General features: G+C 40.5%; 1 protein-coding gene across 2 annotated transcripts in view; it reads left to right on the forward strand.

The window, feature by feature from the left end:
* Positions 1–14369, forward strand: part of LOC114615334 (murinoglobulin-1-like) — a 55589-nt gene extending 41220 nt beyond the window's left edge. Inside the window, exons 20-36 of one of the 2 annotated variants that reach the window (XM_028761052.1) lie at positions 633–759; positions 1018–1139; positions 1606–1657; positions 3493–3576; positions 4390–4566; positions 4780–4867; positions 5919–6075; positions 6291–6365; positions 7122–7302; positions 8113–8336; positions 9723–9941; positions 10097–10224; positions 11062–11152; positions 11791–11859; positions 12650–12752; positions 13829–13870; positions 14226–14369. In XM_028761052.1, the coding sequence (XP_028616885.1) occupies positions 633–759; positions 1018–1139; positions 1606–1657; positions 3493–3576; positions 4390–4566; positions 4780–4867; positions 5919–6075; positions 6291–6365; positions 7122–7302; positions 8113–8336; positions 9723–9941; positions 10097–10224; positions 11062–11152; positions 11791–11859; positions 12650–12752; positions 13829–13870; positions 14226–14242 (1956 nt within the window). In that variant the 3' untranslated portion in view covers positions 14243–14369. Of the gene's footprint in view, positions 1–632; positions 760–1017; positions 1140–1605; positions 1658–3492; positions 3577–4389; positions 4567–4779; positions 4868–5918; positions 6076–6290; positions 6366–7121; positions 7303–8112; positions 8337–9722; positions 9942–10096; positions 10225–11061; positions 11153–11790; positions 11860–12649; positions 12753–13828; positions 13924–14225 lie in introns of those variants that run through there. The other variant, XM_028761051.1, reaches the window with a different exon arrangement.
* The last annotated feature ends 3907 nt before the right edge of the window (positions 14370–18276 follow it).

Raw genomic sequence — 18276 nt, forward strand, 5'->3', positions numbered from 1 at the left:
CAGCAAAGTGGTTCCAAATGCTTGAACAATTCCCAGACTCTAGCTACATATATAGAGCAAAGAGTTGTTTAACAATATAGACACTACATAAAATTAGGTGATGTTGCCAGTATTTAAACAGACAAACTGTACTGACAGAAATAGGATATTCCATGTAGCCTCTGTATACAATCAAAGCACATGGTCCACATAGATATAGGGGGTTGTTGTCAGGATAAAATGGCCTATTGTTTTACAATGGATTTTGCTTTTGTTAGAGGTAGGTGTATACTTCAAAATAGTAGTTAGAAATCTAGTATGATAAATGTACTTCTGTCATCAAAATAAAACAATAAAAGTAGAAAAATATGTAATTATCTCCTTGATGGCTTGTGTAGATAATATATAGATGAGAGTTAAATATAGTTCTGGACAGGTATGTGTTGAAGAAATCTATGCAAGCCTTCTATGTCAACTTACATGATATTTTAGGCATGTTTTCCAACCATATCCTGACCTCTTTTCTTTCTAACACAATTCACCTTTAGACTCTTTTGCCTACCTACTCCCAAGCATAACACCTTGTCCTTTCACAGTGACACCTATCTATTTGTTTATTTATTTACTCTTTCTTTTTCCCTGTGGGGTCACAGATGGGTGTGCAGCTGGAAGCCTCTCCTGATTTCACAGCTGTCCCAGTAGGAAAAGACCAAGATTCTTACTGCCTTAGTGCCAATGGGAGGCACACCTCATCCTGGCTGGTAACTCCCAAAACTTTAGGTGAGTGAAAATTTTGTAAGGGGGCTCTACCCAGAAAAGATGAGTGTAGGAAGTTTCTTCAGTTACTTTCTTCTCATTGGGTCCCCAAGCGGAAGCTCACAGTTATGGCTGCTGCTGGCGTGTGCTAACCACCTTCTTAACTATAAGACACGCTCTTGAACCACCCCTAGAACAGAGGATACCCTGCAGATCTTGGGGCTTGGTGGATGCCAGGTTCCAGGCAGATCTGAGCTCAGCTCTCTGGACCATTTGTTTCAGGGAATGTGAATTTCTCGGTGTCTGTGGAAGCACAACATTCCCCAGAACCCTGTGGTTCTGAGGCAGCCACAGTTCCTGAAACTGGGAGAAAGGACACAGTAGTCAAAGTCCTGATAGTTGAGGTGAGTAACCCTCCTCAGTTGGCTGTGTGCTGAGTCCAGAAAATGGAGCAATGCTGACTATATTTAGATGAATAATAAAAGATAATAAAATACAACTTTGAGATAGAACATAGCTGGCAAGCCCTGCTTTAAACCCATATATGTTCTGTTCTCTTTTCCCTTACTAGTCTTTCAACTGAAGCTTTGGGAGCAGGGAAGATAATCTAAGACAGTTTATCTTCTCAAGGCTATATCTCTTTCTTCTGATTATGCCCCACCCCTTTTTCTTTATTATCTTTCCCTATGGGTTTCTTTTTGAGCTAGCATGCCCAAATTCTCACATGATGAAGCCATTCCAGCCCATGGACTCACAAGTAAAGCTGTCTCTCAAAAAACAAAACAAAACAATAACTGCCTTCAGCAATTCTGTGTTTGCACACTCAGTGTTTGATTTCTCATGTCTGAATTTCCTATCTTTTTGTCCAAGCCTGAAGGAATCAAGAAAGAGCATACCTTCAGCTCACTGTTGTGCCCATCAGGTGAGAACCTTTCAAAACTGCAATGAGATAGTGACTTAAGATGCCTGCTTAGAGATCTTTCAATATTCCTATAAGAAAATCAGAATACTGTATACCTTATAAACCCTAAAACACCAACAAAACCAAGTCTCATAAATTATGATCATAATTTACCTGATGCAGGTCTAAAGAGTATTGCTCGCCTGGGAATTCATGGTTCACTATAGCCCTTTTTATTTTTAGAATACAGAAGCCTCTTCCTCAATCTCAATAGTTAGAAAGTTATAGAAAAAAATGACTGAAGTCACAGTTGAGATTTTCTCTAAAAAGCGAGGGTGAGAATATATAAAATATCCTGGAAAGAACCACATTTTTTGTGTTAGACCATAAATAAAAACAAAGATTTATATGGCTGAAAAATTGCATACATAAGCCAAGCTAAATCATGGTATGTACTTAGCATAACATTTTCCTCTAGTGCTTGTTTTTATGCCTTACTTTTTTATCCCTGCTCATCACTGGAAGCTAACTATTTCAAAGGAAATATAGCAACATATCACACAAGAGGAAGCTCACTGCCCTCTAGGATGGACAAGCATAAGGTCAGGGACTGTCCACTTACAATAATGAGCATTGCAGCACCTCTGTTAGCAAGTGCTTGTAGTGTCTACTCAAAACATATTTGTCAAAAGAATAAAGAAGTTAGAGTAATAACTTTAATTTAATGTAGAACCTACTATTATATGCATGTTAACAAATGAGGTTAAAGAAAATTTCTTTGTTAAACAGGTAAACTAATGTAAGAGATCCTATTACAGAAGAAAGTCATCACATAATACTAAAATACTTTAAATGTTTTCCATGAAAGAAAGAACAGGAAAGGGGTCACTGGAGATAATTTTTTTTAAAGAGCCAAAGATAGAGTAGCAAAAGCCCTCTTCTTTCCACTGGTCAACTCTGCTTCCCCTCATAGTTACTGATTATAATGTAATCTACCTACTATCCCTGCCATAGGAAAGCATCAATGACAGCTGCATGGAAGAGATCAGAGAGCCTTCCAAGCAACTCAGGGAACAGGAAGAACAAAAGCAGGCTCACGATTTCACCATTCCTTTATTCTGACATATGAGATGTTTAGTCACATATTGCTTTGTTTTAGGGTTCCATTCTTTTTCTAAAACACCATAACCAAAAGCTACTTTGAGAGTTGATCAGCTTACATGACCACAGTCCATCATGAAGTGAAGTCAGGGCAGGAATCTGGAAGCAGGAACTGAAGCCAAAGCTGTGGAGTGGTGCAGCTTCCTAGCTTGCTCTGCCCTTGCTCAGTTTGCTTTCTTATACACCACAGATGGTGGACACTGGGCCAGGACCTGCCACATCTATTACTAAAAAAGAAAAGCTTCAAGACTGGCTTACAGCCCAAGGGTTAGGGAGGCATTTTCTCAATCGAAGGTCTCCATTCCCAGAAAACACTAACTTATGTTAATGTGTACACACACACACAGGATTTTCCTAAACCAAAATTCAGTCAATAAGACAGTTTCATGTGTTTATTAAAATAACTAATTAAGGAACTGATAGAAGTAGAGGAACACAGATCCCAGAGGCTCAGACATTCCATTTTGAACAAATGATTTGTTTCAAAGCAATGGGTGATGAAAGGGAAGGCAATCGAGATTGAAAAGCCTGTGGTACCAGGAAATGTGGATTTGTGATATTTACATCCAGGTCAGTTTTCCTAGGGAGGCAAGAACTCAGAGCTTAAGACACGGTTCTGAATCCAGTGATCTCAGGGCACTTTAGATGTGCAGAGAACAGAGATGATCATCTACCGGTTTGTTTTGCTTATTAAGATGCAGAGGTATCGGAAAAATTGTCCCTGGTGCTCCCACCAACAGTAGTGAAGGATTCAGCCAGAGCCCATTTCTCTGTGATGGGTGAGTCAATTCATCCCTGGGAGACTTGGAACATAGTCACTAACCCTGCCCTGTCCCCACCACGATTCCAAATGTAGAGTCTGAACTACTACACTTGATCTCTTTAACATCCTTAATACCAACTAAATAATACTGGTAATATTTAATAAATGGGGCTGTGTGGGCCGACCATCTAAATGGCAGAATCTCTGCCTAGCTCAAGCCACCATGATCCAAGACTTGAAGCCAAGGGCTCCACAGCTGGAAGAGGCCAGAGGCCACTGGTGTGCCACAGCTAGAAATGGCTAGCCAGAAACACTGGCCCTGGCATCCACTAGATGCCAGCATGGGATATGGCTCTGCCAATCTTCAAAACTGTCTCTACAAGGCTGGCCTGAGCCCAGATCCTTCCCCCATCCATGAGCTACCCAGAAGAAATGAGACTCTAATGTTGAAAGATTATATAATAAATTTATATATTTGATAATGCTCAAATAACAAGGAGCCGACACAATTAGAGGTGTTACCCGATACCTAACTTAGATATTTCAACTACCTTAGACTGCTGGAGACACACGTACATCCACTGCCATTCACCCTCTCTCTCCACTTTTTTTTTCCTAGCTCCTCATCTTCCTTCTCCTTACTACTTCCACATTAGCTCCTCCCAAAATACCGAGTTTAATATAGAAGAAAATATACTGCTATACCCACTGGGTTCCAGCACACATAACCCATAAAATTTCTTGACATCACTGAGAAGTGGTTTTATTGAAGATGGCATTTTGCTCTTGAAGAAAATGGCAATTCTGATGTCCTGCCTCTCACTTCCAGGTGATATCTTGAGTTCAGCTATAAAAAACACGCAAAATCTTCTCCAGATGCCCTATGGCTGTGGGGAGCAGAACATGGTCCTTTTTGCTCCCAACATCTACGTACTGAAATATCTGAATGAAACCAACCAGCTGACTCCGAAGATCAAGTCCAAGGCCCTTGACTTCCTCAGAGCTGGTCAGTAAGGCTCAGAAACTACACCTGGTTCTTATAAATATTCTCTCTAGAAATGTCTAGAAATGGGCTTAGCATTGGAGGAGAGAGCTGAGCAATGTTCTCGGTCAGTCCTATAAGGAGGTTTCGTGAGGGTCTCTCTGATTTCAGATTTACTGCTTTCCATTCTCTGATGAATCAGTGTCTTCAGAACACACCCAAAGCCTTCTATTCCAGGTTATCAGAGGGAGCTGAACTACAAACACAAGGATGGCTCCTACAGTGCCTTCGGGGATCAATTTGGCCAGAGTCAAGGAAACACTTGGTAAGAAAAGTCCACTCTATGCCAGGCCTTGTACAACTCTTGTTCTTCACAGCAGCTATACATTCATCTTATTTCATGGGAGTCTAGCAGATGCCTGGACCTGAGAGGGACATGTCTGAGGTAACACAAGTCATAGATTGCAGGAATAAGATCCCCTCAAGGCTCATCTGCTTTGACTCTGTACCATGTGCTTTACTGTCTTCAGTAAGCTGGTGTTTTCACTTCTCTACAAGATCACATTCATCAGTAAATGCCTGGCTACATTTGGCTGAGCATCCAAAGATGCTCATAACTGAGATTTGAAAAGCTGATGCCATTCTTCATGTGACCTTGCATTGCATAAGAATGTATTATTGATGGCTGTAGAGATGGCTCAGTGGTAAAGAGCACTGAGGGTTCTTCGAAAGGTCCTGAGTTAATTTTCCAGCAACCACAGGGTAGCTCACAACCGTTTATAATGGGCTCTGATGCCCCCTTGTCGTTTGTCTGAAGAAACCAACAGTGTGCTCACATACATAAATAAATAAGTCTTTTTTAAAAAAGTATTCAGTAACTTAAAAAATAAAACAAAGCAAAACAAAACAAAAAGACTGTGTTATTGAGATAAAAATACACAAATGACCAACAGGTGACAGAGGAAAAAGAGACTGGCATAAACTAGAGATAAACCAAGAAGAGGGATTTAATTTTTTGAGGCAGAAAACATATAGCTGGGGTTTTTAGGAAAGAAGATTATTCTTATCTATAAAGGAAATCACAGGAAGTAGGGAAAGTCTAGGATAAGCATGCAGGTGTGTCACTTAAACACGAAAGAGTGCAGGATAGAAGCAATGAGAAAGGAAAGCAGGAAGCACCTGGTGAGTGCCCATCCAAGTGGACCAAGGAATGGAAGACTTCTTTGGAGTAGCTAGAGTCACTGTCAATCTGTTCTTCTCAGAGACCCTTAGACTGATTGGTCATGAGTGTGGACTGGTCCCTTGGAAACCCATGTATGGAGGAGCTGCCTCATAACTAAAGCTTCATCCCCCACTCTCCCTCTCTCTCCCATCAGGCTCACAGCCTTTGTGCTCAAGTCTTTTGCACAAGCTCGAGCCTTCATCTTCATTGATGAGTCACACATCAACCAAGCCTTCACCTGGCTCTCCCAGCAGCAGAAGGACAATGGCTGCTTCCGGAACTCTGGGTCACTCTTCAACAATGAGTTGAAGGTGATCTTTTCTGAACTGATGATCTAATAACACCTTAAAGTCAGGTCATACTGCTTACCATGGGGAGGAATAAGCCTCTAGGTTGGGAATGTACTTTTTCATTATGGGATATGAATGGGAACTTCCGTTGAATACATGGATTGGCCACGAGCGGGGAAGGCAATGTTGATGGATTGCTTGCTGTATATTCTGATGATCTCACTCCTTGTTTGCAGGGGGGAGTAGATGATGAAATGACCCTCTCTGCCTACATAACCATAGCCCTTCTGGAAAGTTCACTTCCAGACACGGTAGGTGCCATGCTGCTTTTCCAGCATCCAAGAGTGGTATAAACCCTGTGGCTTTGTAACTTTTCTAAAGTCAAGTGCCATCTTCCTTTTTGTTTTGTTTTGTTTTATTTTGTTTTGTTTTGTTTTCAATGCTTTGCATTTGTCTGATTCCATTAATGAGCATCCACTTGCTCAATGAAACCCTGGATATGTTACAAAGATCAACCTGAAAACACAAGCTCTGATACTGTCCCTGTTAGTCTGTATCTTAAACAGAATGTAGATTACAACAAGGAATGGCTCCAAAAATATAGAGAAGTGGGTAGAAAGATAATCAATGACAGGAAGAAGATAGTAAAGAAAGAAGGGAAGAAGGGAAGGAGGATAAGAGGGGAAGGAAGGAAACAGGTAGAAAGAGAAGGAGGAAAAGCAAGGGATGGAGAGAAAGGGAAGGACAAAGAGAGGGAAGGAAGATGGAAGGAGAGAGTGGGAGAAAGAATGGAAAGTAAAAAGGAAGGGAGGAGAGGAGGAGTGGGGAGGGTAGAGGAAGTAAGGGAGGAAAGGAGAAAGGAATACAGGGAGGGAGAGGGAAGAAGGGAGAGGGAAGTAGGGTAAGGTGATGGAGGGATGGAGAAAGATTGGGGAGGGAGGAGAAGGGGGGAAGGGGAGGAGAGGGAGGATTGATTTGAAAAGCATAAACACTATAGCCTCCATATTTGTACTGGGACCTGCTAGGACCTTTTTCACATAACTTAGTATTCCTTGTTCTGCCAAAAGCATCCTGTCATCTCCAAAGCCCTGAGCTGCCTAGATTCATCCTGGAAGACCATAGAGCAAGGAGGAGATGGTAGCTTTGTGTACACCAAGGCACTGATGGCCTATGCTTTTGCCCTGGCGGGGAACAAGGATAAGAGAAATCAAATCCTGAAGTCACTTGATAAGGAAGCTATAAAAGAAGGTAGGTGTGTGTGTTCTCATGTTTGTCTCCATCCAGCTCCAGTGAAGGAAAACAGGGGAGCATATGGTGTGTGGAAAGAGCATTCATGTCAGTCCCCTCTCTATGGCACACTGAGGTTTCTCCTTGGGCTGCCCCATTAAGAAATGAGTCTTCCTTTTATACAAAAGCCTTCTGTTTGGTATTTTCTGATAGTGTGACCAAAATCAACAAATACAATATCACAGTAGAACAAATGCAGGTCTAACTCAGTTACAGAGCTGAATGTTCTTAAATCCCAGCTTTTCTCTACTACCTGTAAACCTACCAGGAGCAGCAAAGGCTATGAAGAACACAAAGAGGAAAGATGCATCGAGGTTTTGCTATTTCGGTGGCAACTCTGACCTCACTGGAACACTTTAGTAGTCATTTGGTTTGAAAGCTGAACAAGTGAGGTTTTGTTGGATGTGAAGGAGTTAATGAGTAAAAGGATCCTGTTGGCTACTGTCCCTTCACCAACTCTGCTAGACCACCATTGAGGATACAATTTAGTTAATAACTTACATATTTTTGTCCATACTTTTTCTCAATCACGACCCATAACACCAACTGAAGATTTTTACTGTGGGTTAATAAATGTGGACATTTTGTGAGTGAAAATTTTAAAATCTTCCAAAATCTTTTATAGTTCCTTCTTTCTGCATGTGGACATGCAGTCACTTACCACTCAGATATTTCATTATTTCTCTATTTTTACAGTTCCTTCTTTCTGCATGTGGACATGCAGTCATTGACCACTCAGATATTTCATTATTTCTCTATTTTTACCATAAGACAACTCCATCCATTGGGAAAGACCTCAGAAACCCAGGAAGTTCGAGGACAGTTTGTACAAACCCCAGGCTTCTTCTGCTGAAGTAGAGATGAGTTCCTATGTTGTCCTGGCTTGCCTTACTGCCCAGCCAGCCCCAGCCCCTGAGGACCTGACTTTGTCAATGAGCACCATCAAGTGGCTCACAAAGCAGCAGAATTCCCATGGTGGCTTCTCTTCCACACAGGTCAGTGGTTTTCCTTCAAAGTCCCCATGTACTGAGGGGATTTGAAGAAGAGATCCAGGGAACTTAGAAAGGGGAAGAGGAGAGAAGAACAAGGACATGTTACTTGTGGATATTTTGTGTCTGTAGGAAGTGAGGGCTCCTGTATTCCATAATAAATTGCCCTAGTTCCTGTTCCTGGCCACAGGAGTTCTCTTCAGACCACAGTTACGGAAACATTCCTACATTGCCTAGAACATCTAACCCAAATCCAACCCTTAATATAAAACAATGGTAAAAATCCTGGACTATCCAGAATCCTAGACATAGTTACTACACTCTAGAACAGCATGTGGAAACCTAAGAGCAAATCGGCATGTCTTTTGACCTACTGACCTTAGGTACAGCTGTTTCCCTTCTCCTTATAGACTCTCCTTAATCTTATGGAATGGCATATCACCCTCAGGTTTTCTCAAAGCTATCCAGAGTTCCTGCTGCCCTGCTTTACCTCTTGATAACTTGGGAACAGACAGGACTGTAAACTATTCATTTTTCATCTAGACAGTATAACTCCCATCTCCAAAATTATACATCTACCATAATAACTATATTTATTTTGGGTATATAGGGCAGAATTAATCTCCAGAGAAATATAGTGTGACAGTAGTGTCCTCTAAAGGAGAAATACAATGTGTGAAAAGAAAACTTCCATGATACTAGCCACCTTGCTTTGAAGCTCAGTTCTTTCTATCTCCCCTTTCAATAAACTGTAAGTGTTGTGATTATAAAACCCTCGATGCATGCATCTACTCTCTTTTTGGACTCTGTTCTCAGGACAGCATCTGGAGCTCCCTGAATAAGGAAGGATCATGTTACAGAGATCCTTCCTGGAGCATGAAGTACACTTGTACAGAGCATACCACTGTGGAACAAGGCAGTGAAGAACAACACTAGATCATAGATTTTTTTTTTTTCTATTTAATAAGACTGAATTAGGACAGGCACTTGGCCATGTTGTTTGTATGTCTTGATGACTCAGCAAGGGCAAAAGCAAGTTTGTTAAGGAGACCAGGGATGTGATTTTGTGGGAAGATGGAGGGTGTAACCATGGGAACCTGGGACAGAGGAAGAAAAACAACAAATGCTGGGAGGAAAATCTAATTTGTATTTATATTTTCTGCTGGCTGTAGGGGTTCATTTGCATATGCTAGGATACTCTAAGGAGGAGAAAACATGTGAATGTTTTGGACTCTCAAATATATTCTATATAAAAGCCTGAAATAAAGTCTAGAGCTCAAATAATTAGAGACAAAATCTCCTGAAAGCTTGTCACAGCTAGAATGAACTTTGGGAAGAGCTCCAGAAATTCCAAAGGGATGCTATCCTGAACATTTTATTCATTCCTGTCAGGACACAGTGGTGGCCCTCGATGCTCTGTCCAAATATGGAGCAGTTACTTTTTCCAGAAGCCAGAAATCTTCTTTGGTGACCATCCAGTCTTCAGGGTCATTTTCCCAAATGTTCAAAGTAGAGAACAGTAATCGCCTGTTACTGCAGCAGGTCCCATTACCAGACATTCCTGGGGACTATACCATCAGTGTGTCGGGTAAAGGATGTGTATATGCTCAGGTAAGATGCTGGGAAGTTGTGGGTATGCAGCTGTGAGCCTCCTTTCCTAAAATGGAAAGACTTTGACTACCTGCACACATTATGCTCAAATTGGAAAAATTGAGCCAAGGACGCAATGCAATGGAGGTGAAGTATTTCTGTTCACTGCTTATCAGACTGCGCTGAGATACAACATGCAATTGAAGAAGCAGAAGGCTGCATTTGCTCTACGAGTACAGACAACACCTCTAACCTGTAATAATCCCAAAGGCCAGAACAGCTTCCAGATCTCACTAGAAATCAGGTATTTGATAGGCATGTGTGTGTGTCTCTGTATGAGCATCTGACTCTGTCTCTCAGCTACCATAGAGCTATCTTCCTAGAACTCTATACAGAACATGTTTGAAGATATCTAAAATGAGTGTCTTCATTAACATTTTTGCTTTGTAAAAAAAAACTGAACTTCAGCTAAGTGAACAATGAAGAATTATAGAATTATGATTTCTAATAAATCTATTTCTAGGGTTTTTTCTTGCCCTCTATCATAGTAAAATAATACATTATTCTTTTCCATGAGACATTAACATGGGTTATTCTTCTTCACCAACAAAAAATAGCCTACTTGGTCTTTTAAAATTCTATCTTTTATTTGAAGATAAAGACATTCAGTTCTTCTGACACTCATCAAAAACTTCATACAAAATATAACCTGCAACAGGGTCCAACTGCAGAACTGACGGGATCTTGATGGAAAGAATTCATCCAATCCATAGAGTGACTTATCATCATATGTACGTGTGTGTGTGTGTGTGTGTGTGTGTGTGTGTGTCAGCACGTGTGTGTATGACAAAGGACAATGTCAGCCATCAGCCCTCAGGTTCCATACATACTTGCTTTTGATATTAGGTCACCTTACCAGCTAAGCAGATTGCTATCTCACCAGCATGCCTGGCAGATCCAGTCAATTTAATGCATTCTCCAGTTAATTTTGTTATGCAGACTATTTATTTTGATTATAAAGTCCATATATTTTTAAGGTATGGAAAAATCACAGAGGCTATATCAGGAATTACTGCTGGACCTCAAAGGAGGCAAGATTCAAACTATTAAAATGACTCTTGTCTGCTTCTCTGGTCTGTAGTTACACGGGGAGCCGTCCAGCCTCCAACATGGTGATTGCTGATGTGAAGATGGTATCTGGTTTCATCCCATTGAAACCAACAGTGAAAAAGGTAAGCAGGGATGAGATGTTTGGATTCTCTGTATCCTCAGACTAGGTCCTACCAACACCATCATAAGTATGTCAACCCATGTCAAAGCAATATTAGCACTCACTTAACACACTTGAAGTTCTTAAAATACTGATTGATATAGGCATGGATTGTGATGCAGCCAGCACAAGAAAGATAAGAAAGGTGTCTGAGTCCACTAGTCCACAATCTAGCTAACAGTAACTTTTAAAGTGCAATCAACCTGATCAATAATGACTCCGGAGAAAATATTAAATGCCAAAATTGCAGGTGTAGTTTTAGATGTTTTAAGAACTATGAAAATGAACAAGGTAAAGTTGATAGCAGAGCTGAGAGAATATGGGGTAAGTACTGCTAAGTGGGTGACTGTTTTTATGTTCAACCAAAAGTTAAAAACTACCTATTACTACATCAAATCATATTCAGTCAGGCCTTTAGTAGAATAGAATTCACAATTTTCTAAATATATGTTCACTCTTACTGGAAAGGTTTCTTCCCATTCCTTTAAGTGAATTCAATAACATCCCCTTTTTATCACCTGCAGTCTCACAGTTCATTTACTTCTCTCACACCAAGGTCTTTCCTTTTTCAGTAACACAGGAGTTTTCTCTTATTTTCAGCTTGAAAAATTAGAGCACTTGAGCAGAACGGAAGTGAGCAACAACAATGTCTTATTATATCTGGATCAGGTACGGTTCCTTCCTGTCTCTTTAGATATGCTGAGGTGGACAGTCCTTGCTTGATCTATGTAGGTCAGGTGAAGGTCCTTCCTACCTTCCTCTACTTACCGAGGTAGACAGTCTTTCCATGTGGGAATCATGTAGCACAAGAGAAGCAATTTTGAAGGAAGCTTTGAGAATTAGAGGCATGTTTCCTCATACTACATGATAGTTTGAGTTCTTTTTCTCTGCCCTGGATTCCTGATTCAGCAGTTAAGGGCTCTTACTGCTCTGGCAGAAGATCAGAACTGAGTTCCCAGGAACAATACCAACTCAAAATTGTAACTCCAGTTCCAGGAGATCTAATTCTCTCTTCTGGGCTCCAGTAGTATACACACACACACACGAACACACACATAATAACAACAACAACAATAATAATGATAATAATAAAACAAATTTTTAAATTTTCTTTCCTCATTGCTGGCTTTCCTAGGACTTAGCATAGAGTCCCAAGTTAGCAGGTCAAAGGGTTTAACTCTCACAGTGGACAATGTCAAATATCATACATTAAGGAGAAATATGGATTTTTGGAATGGTTTAATAGACTGGAAACATTTCATATACTCCCAGAGGCCTCTACTTCAGTTCCTCAAGTCCTAGTCTAACATCCATATCACCATATCACTGTCCACATAGGTGGACAGTTACTGAAGACAGTGACTGTAGGGTTAAATACTATCCAATGGATAACTGAGTCAGGCTGAAGAAATACACTGGCCCCTTTCCTGAGTCTGGATCATTTTTTCCTCTGTCCCAGGTGACCAATCAGACGCTGGCCTTCTCCTTCATCATTCAACAGGACATCCCAGTAAGGAACCTGCAGCCTGCCATTGTGAAAGTCTATGACTACTATGAGACGGGTGAGCAAGAGATGGTAGTGGATCCCAAAGAAACTTGTCCTTTTGTTGTTGTTGTTGTTGTTTTACAATTTCTAATTATGTAGCACAGGTTGGCCCAAATTCTCAGTCCTCCTGACTCAGCCTCTCAAATGCTGATATTACAGGTATATGCCATGATATCCACTATTAAAAACAATTGTTTTTCAGACACTGACCCATCATGTAGGCCAGACAACCATTTATAAAATCTCAGTTTATTCAGTCACTCATGCCTTGCTCCTGGATGTCCAAGCAATCATGTGGGATCAAACATGTCCAAATAACCCAAGGGACCAAACATTTTACAAAGTAGGGACTACAGGATGAAAGACACACAAATGTTCTTATGAACACAGCCATGGGAAGACGAAAAGTTGTACAAATAATTACAGAAGGAATAAAAAGATGAGAGAGTATTGTATCCTGTGTGCTCAGTGGTAAATACAGAAATAAAGCAAAGCCAGAGCAGGGAAATTAAATTGAGGGTTTTCAGTCAAGTGAAGAGATGTAGGAAATGTTTCAGACTAGAATAATTCAGAAAATATTGAAGGAAAAGCAGAAACATAGAACAGAATCGGAAAGGATGCATGTCTCCAAGGATCGTGGCTAGTACTCTGTTCAAACACTGTAGGAGAAGCTCACTATGATTTTTCTCTATAGGGTAAATGATTCCAATGTTGTTATACATTCATTTCTTTATTGTGTGAGAGGTTGATGCATCACTGTGCCTGTGGAGGACAGTGGGCCATTTGGGAAAATGTGTTCTCTGCATCTGCCATGAGGATCCTGAAGACTGAACTCACTGAGGTCATCAGGCATGGCTGCAAGCACCTTTCCCCACTGAGCCATGTTGCTGGCCCAGGGTAAAAGTGTCAACCAGGGAATTCAAGGGGAGAAAATCCCTCCTTTGGTTTGTCTGATGTCACCAGAGAGATAATTTTTCTGCAGTCATCCAGGTCCTGATTGAGGAAAGTGGTCAGTCCTAACATATCAGTTATCCTCCTCAAAATCCTCTCTCAAAAGCTCCTATTCTCAAGTTTGACTCCCATGTCTTTCAGATGAAGTGGCTTTTGCTGAATACAGCAGCCCCTGCAGCTCAGGTGAGCAACACACATTCCTACCACAAGCCTTCCTCTGACCTCTTCTCCTCAAAATTGCCCCAAACTTTTGTTAGATGAGCTCAGACAGTTCTCACTGAGTGAAAATGCAGAAATGTGCATCTTTGGATTGGTGTAGTAACCCTGGAAGACTCCTCTAACTCTCTTACCAAAGTGTATGGTAGTTCATCATTTTTCTATGATGAACTATATTTTCTTATATTTCTATATTTTCTTATGAAGGATCCTGTTCTCCACAAAAGCCAGTTTGCTTTCCTGCAGAAAACCCTGCTGTCTGTACCCAGTTTGATTAAATTCACCACATGGGCTGTTATCTTCTCTTCCTGTACATATACAGGCAAACAAAATGTTTGAGACTCCTATCTGCGGACAAGGCATTGGTGCAACTCTAGACCCAGGAACCTTCAAGATTGTGATTTGTGTTTGTCTCTGAAATAGAAATACTGGAAAAGCTTGGTAAATAAATGCATAGTTCTTGAGAGTCTCTAGCTGTGATTATTTTTCACTTAATCCAAATTTGCTCCATGTTCTGTTAGTGTTTTTCTCTATACCTTACATTTGTGATGAGCAGAAATGACATTTAAAGAGAAGAGCATGCATTGTGAACATGGGGAACACATTACAACTGCTTCTGTAAAACAGCGCTCCAAACATGAGGCATAACACAGGATGGAAGGTATTAGTATTAGTATTAGTTAGACAAGACTATATTGAAAGCAAGAAATGGCGATTCAGGCTTATATTCAGAGCATTTCTGGAGGACCAGGCAGGAGAATTACAAATTAAAGAATGAACTAGGCTACTTTGCAAGTGCCAAGTGAGCTTGAGCTTCATACCAAAACTCTCTCTCAAAAAATCAAAAAGCAGGGTTGTGGTTTGGTGGTAAAACACTAGATGATTTTCAAATCTGTGGACTCAGTTACTAACAGGGAAAAGCAAGGGATATAATAGATCCAGGTAAAAACACTTTTTACAAAGGAAAAAAACGACAGGTCTTTAGTGCCAGGAAAATAGATATGCTTACCTTACTGACCAGCGGGGTGCCATGTTGAAGACTGCAGTGATAAATCTATTAAGTTATGTAATGGAAGGCATACTGATTGAATGCAAAATGTCCATGACTGGCTTGGGTGTTTGAGCACTTGTTTGATCCCAAGCTGGTGCTGATCTGCAAGGCTGTAAAATCTTTGGGGGATGGGTCCTAGCTGGAAGTAGGGGTGAAGCTTAAGAATTCTAGCCCAGCCAAGTTCTGTTTGCTTCTTGACCTATGAAGTAGGAGGAATCCATTTCACAAGTTGTTCCATCCTTGAACCTAAACATTCCAAGCCACTATGCTTCCCTACCATAACAGGCTATTGTCCCCTGGACCTGGGAACTATCAGCTGATGACCAGGCATTTACACACATGAGTCTATGGAGATATTTGAGATTCAAACCCTAACAGCCTGTTATTCTGGAGCCTGTGGGAAGGCAGCATGTCACAGGAGGGATTCACTCACTTAAGGGTCAAAATTCAAGAGAGAGACAAAAGAGACGACAGAATCCCAAAATCCCCTCTGTGAATTATCTTTTGCCCATTGGCCAACCCCTTTTAAAAGTTCCACCACCTCCCAATGGCACCACATGCTGAGGGCCAAACCTTGAACACAAGTGTACAGCTGTAAAGGCGATAGTTTTTAATGTGACCTTTTTGTAGTTGTTGGGGATTTAAGAGTTGAATGATATCCTCACAGGGCTAATGGGACCTGGGTCCTCCTCACTGGCTTACTGTTTTTCTTTGGTCACCATGAGGTTAGAACTTGACTTAGTTTTACTTTGGTTTGTTGTGTCCTGTGGCCTCTGTGCTCCCTCAGCACAGAACCTAAAACTGGGGCCATCAATCAATCAAAATGAAACTTTCCCTTCTAAGTAGATTGTGGCAGATAAGTGCTCCAGTAAACAAAAGGCTGTCCTGGTAGAAGCAAGAGAGCAGTGTTTACTCATGCCACTGTGAAACTGGAGAAATGAGTTGAGGGTAATGTATCAAGGGTCTTTATCACAGCTGTGTAATCACGTGTGATTTTGGAGGGCAACAAATGGCAAACAGAGGTGTGGTGGGAAAGTTACAACAGATCTGTCTCATGGAAATGTTGGAAAACTAGGTGTAAATATATTCAACTTCTTTAGAACATTTGTTATTTAATTTTTAGGGAAAGCCAAAATGGTTTCAGCCAATACAACAAGTTCTAGTTTTATCTCTTAGGAGACAAAATCAGAGTCTCCTAAGAGAATTTAACAATGGATTTTTTTCTAAAGACAAGCCCAGCTTCCTGTGCAAATTTTTTTAGACTCCATTTAGGTAAGGAAACAGGATGGAAAATGTATTTCCAGAGTCATTGTGTATCTTTTTTATTATTCTTATTAATCATTTTATTCATTTACATTTCAAATGATATGCCCCCTTTTCAGTCATCCCTGTCCCATGACCCTGGCCCTCTCCCCTTTGCCTCTATGAGGGTAATCCTTCACCCACCCACCCACTCCTTCCTTACTCCTCTAGAATCCCACTATTCTAGAGGATCAAGCCTCCCTCCCCTCTCGCTGATGTCAGATAAGGCCATCCTCTGCTACATATGTATCTGGAGTCTCGAATCCCTCCATGTACACTCTTTGGTTGGTGGTTTAGACCCTGGGAGCTCTAGGTGGTCCAGTTAGTTGATGTGTTCTTCATATGAGCTTTCAATCCCCTTCAGCTCCTTCAGTCCTTCCCAGAGCTCTTCCTTTGGTGTCCCCAGACTCAGTCAGATGGTTGGCTGTGAGCATCTGCATCTGTATGGATCAGGTGCTCATAGAACTTCTCAAGGAACAGTCTTATCAGCCTCCTGTCAACAAGCACTTCTTGACATCAGCAATAGTGTGGTGTTTGTTGTCTGCAGATTGGATGGATCCCTAGGTGGGTGTATCTTATTTTGAAGTGGAATTTAGGAATGGGAGACTATTTAAATTAGGCTAGGTACAGATTAGTGGGATTTTAAAGCCTAAATACTATTATGAAAGACAGATGGCATATGCTGGATGCATGTCTCATATTCTATGTGCTGTTATTTGTTATTTAATGTGTGTTTCCTATGTTTGTTCCTGTTCTGCTCAGAAGTACTTGAAACTATCTGCCCCCATCCCCCATCACAGTAAACATTCAAGTTTTACAATGGATTTTGCTTTTGTTAGACTTAGGTGTATATTTCAAAATAGTAAAGTTCTACTCTAGTAAATATATTTCTGTCACCAAATTATAACAAATATAAATAGACACATATATAATCATCTCCTTAATAGTTTGTGTAGATAATACATAGATCACAGCTAAATAAAGTTCTAGACATATAAGAGTTTCGATTACCACATGGTGGCAGCAAAAGCTAAAAATATAAGTACTGTCATTTTATTAAAAGTATGCAAAAATAAGAAATTGGGAACATACTCCAGTGGGTGGCCCTATGCCACATGTAGACAGACAACTCTGACTGGACTCAGTGCATGACAAAAGAGGAGGAAGAGAAAGAAGATGAAGTTCAGAGAGTAACATGAATTGGACAAGATGATCAAAGAATAAATGAAATAAAATAGTCAAAAGGAAGGGAGATGGGGGAAAGGAAAATAACCATAAAATGTAAAAATGACAAAGTAAAAAAGTAATATTTAGAGCATAATATTCCACTCTCTTTAACCCACCAAAGCCACAGTCACAGCTTCCAGAGACTGAACTCCAGTAACCAGAAAGTCTAGAGTAAACAAATATTTGACTAGATCATATACATTTCTAGACATAAGTATGATACAGACCATGGCAACATCAACAGTGAAAACAGAATTAATAATCCACAGAAGGTAGTTATTGACAATCATGCTGATTAAGCCAATTAAAAGATTAAAAGTATGTGAATAGTTTTATTAACAAGTGACCAAGAGCAGACTTCGAAGTCTCTTGGTGCCACAGTTCAGAGGGACAACATTTTTTAAGGCAAAAAAAAAAAAAAACAAAAAAAAAACCTACAATTACGTCAGTGTTTGAATGGGGTGAGAGCAGCATAAGTCTTTTTGCAGGTCTTACTGGTTTTTCCAGACATCTCATGAAAATTATTTTTGGCTTACACTTCCTCTTAGTCATTTTGGTTTTATGTTTTAGCCAGCACAAACATAAATAATTTTGGTTAACAGGACTGGAATATAGTCAGAGACATAGACAGTCTCAAAAGCATTGACAAGGAGGTGGTGGCTACTCAGGGAAGGGGAACTGGAAGGCTGAATATTGTCAAGGCTGGAACAAAACAGAGACATGGCAAGATGCTGACACCTTAGCGATTTCATTACAATGAGCAATGAAACCAAACCAAGACCATAGCATCCCC

The sequence above is a fragment of the Grammomys surdaster genome, unplaced genomic scaffold, assembly GCF_004785775.1.
Source record: "Grammomys surdaster isolate TR1022 unplaced genomic scaffold, NIH_TR_1.0 126660, whole genome shotgun sequence".
NCBI classification, from domain to species: Eukaryota; Metazoa; Chordata; class Mammalia; order Rodentia; family Muridae; genus Grammomys; species Grammomys surdaster.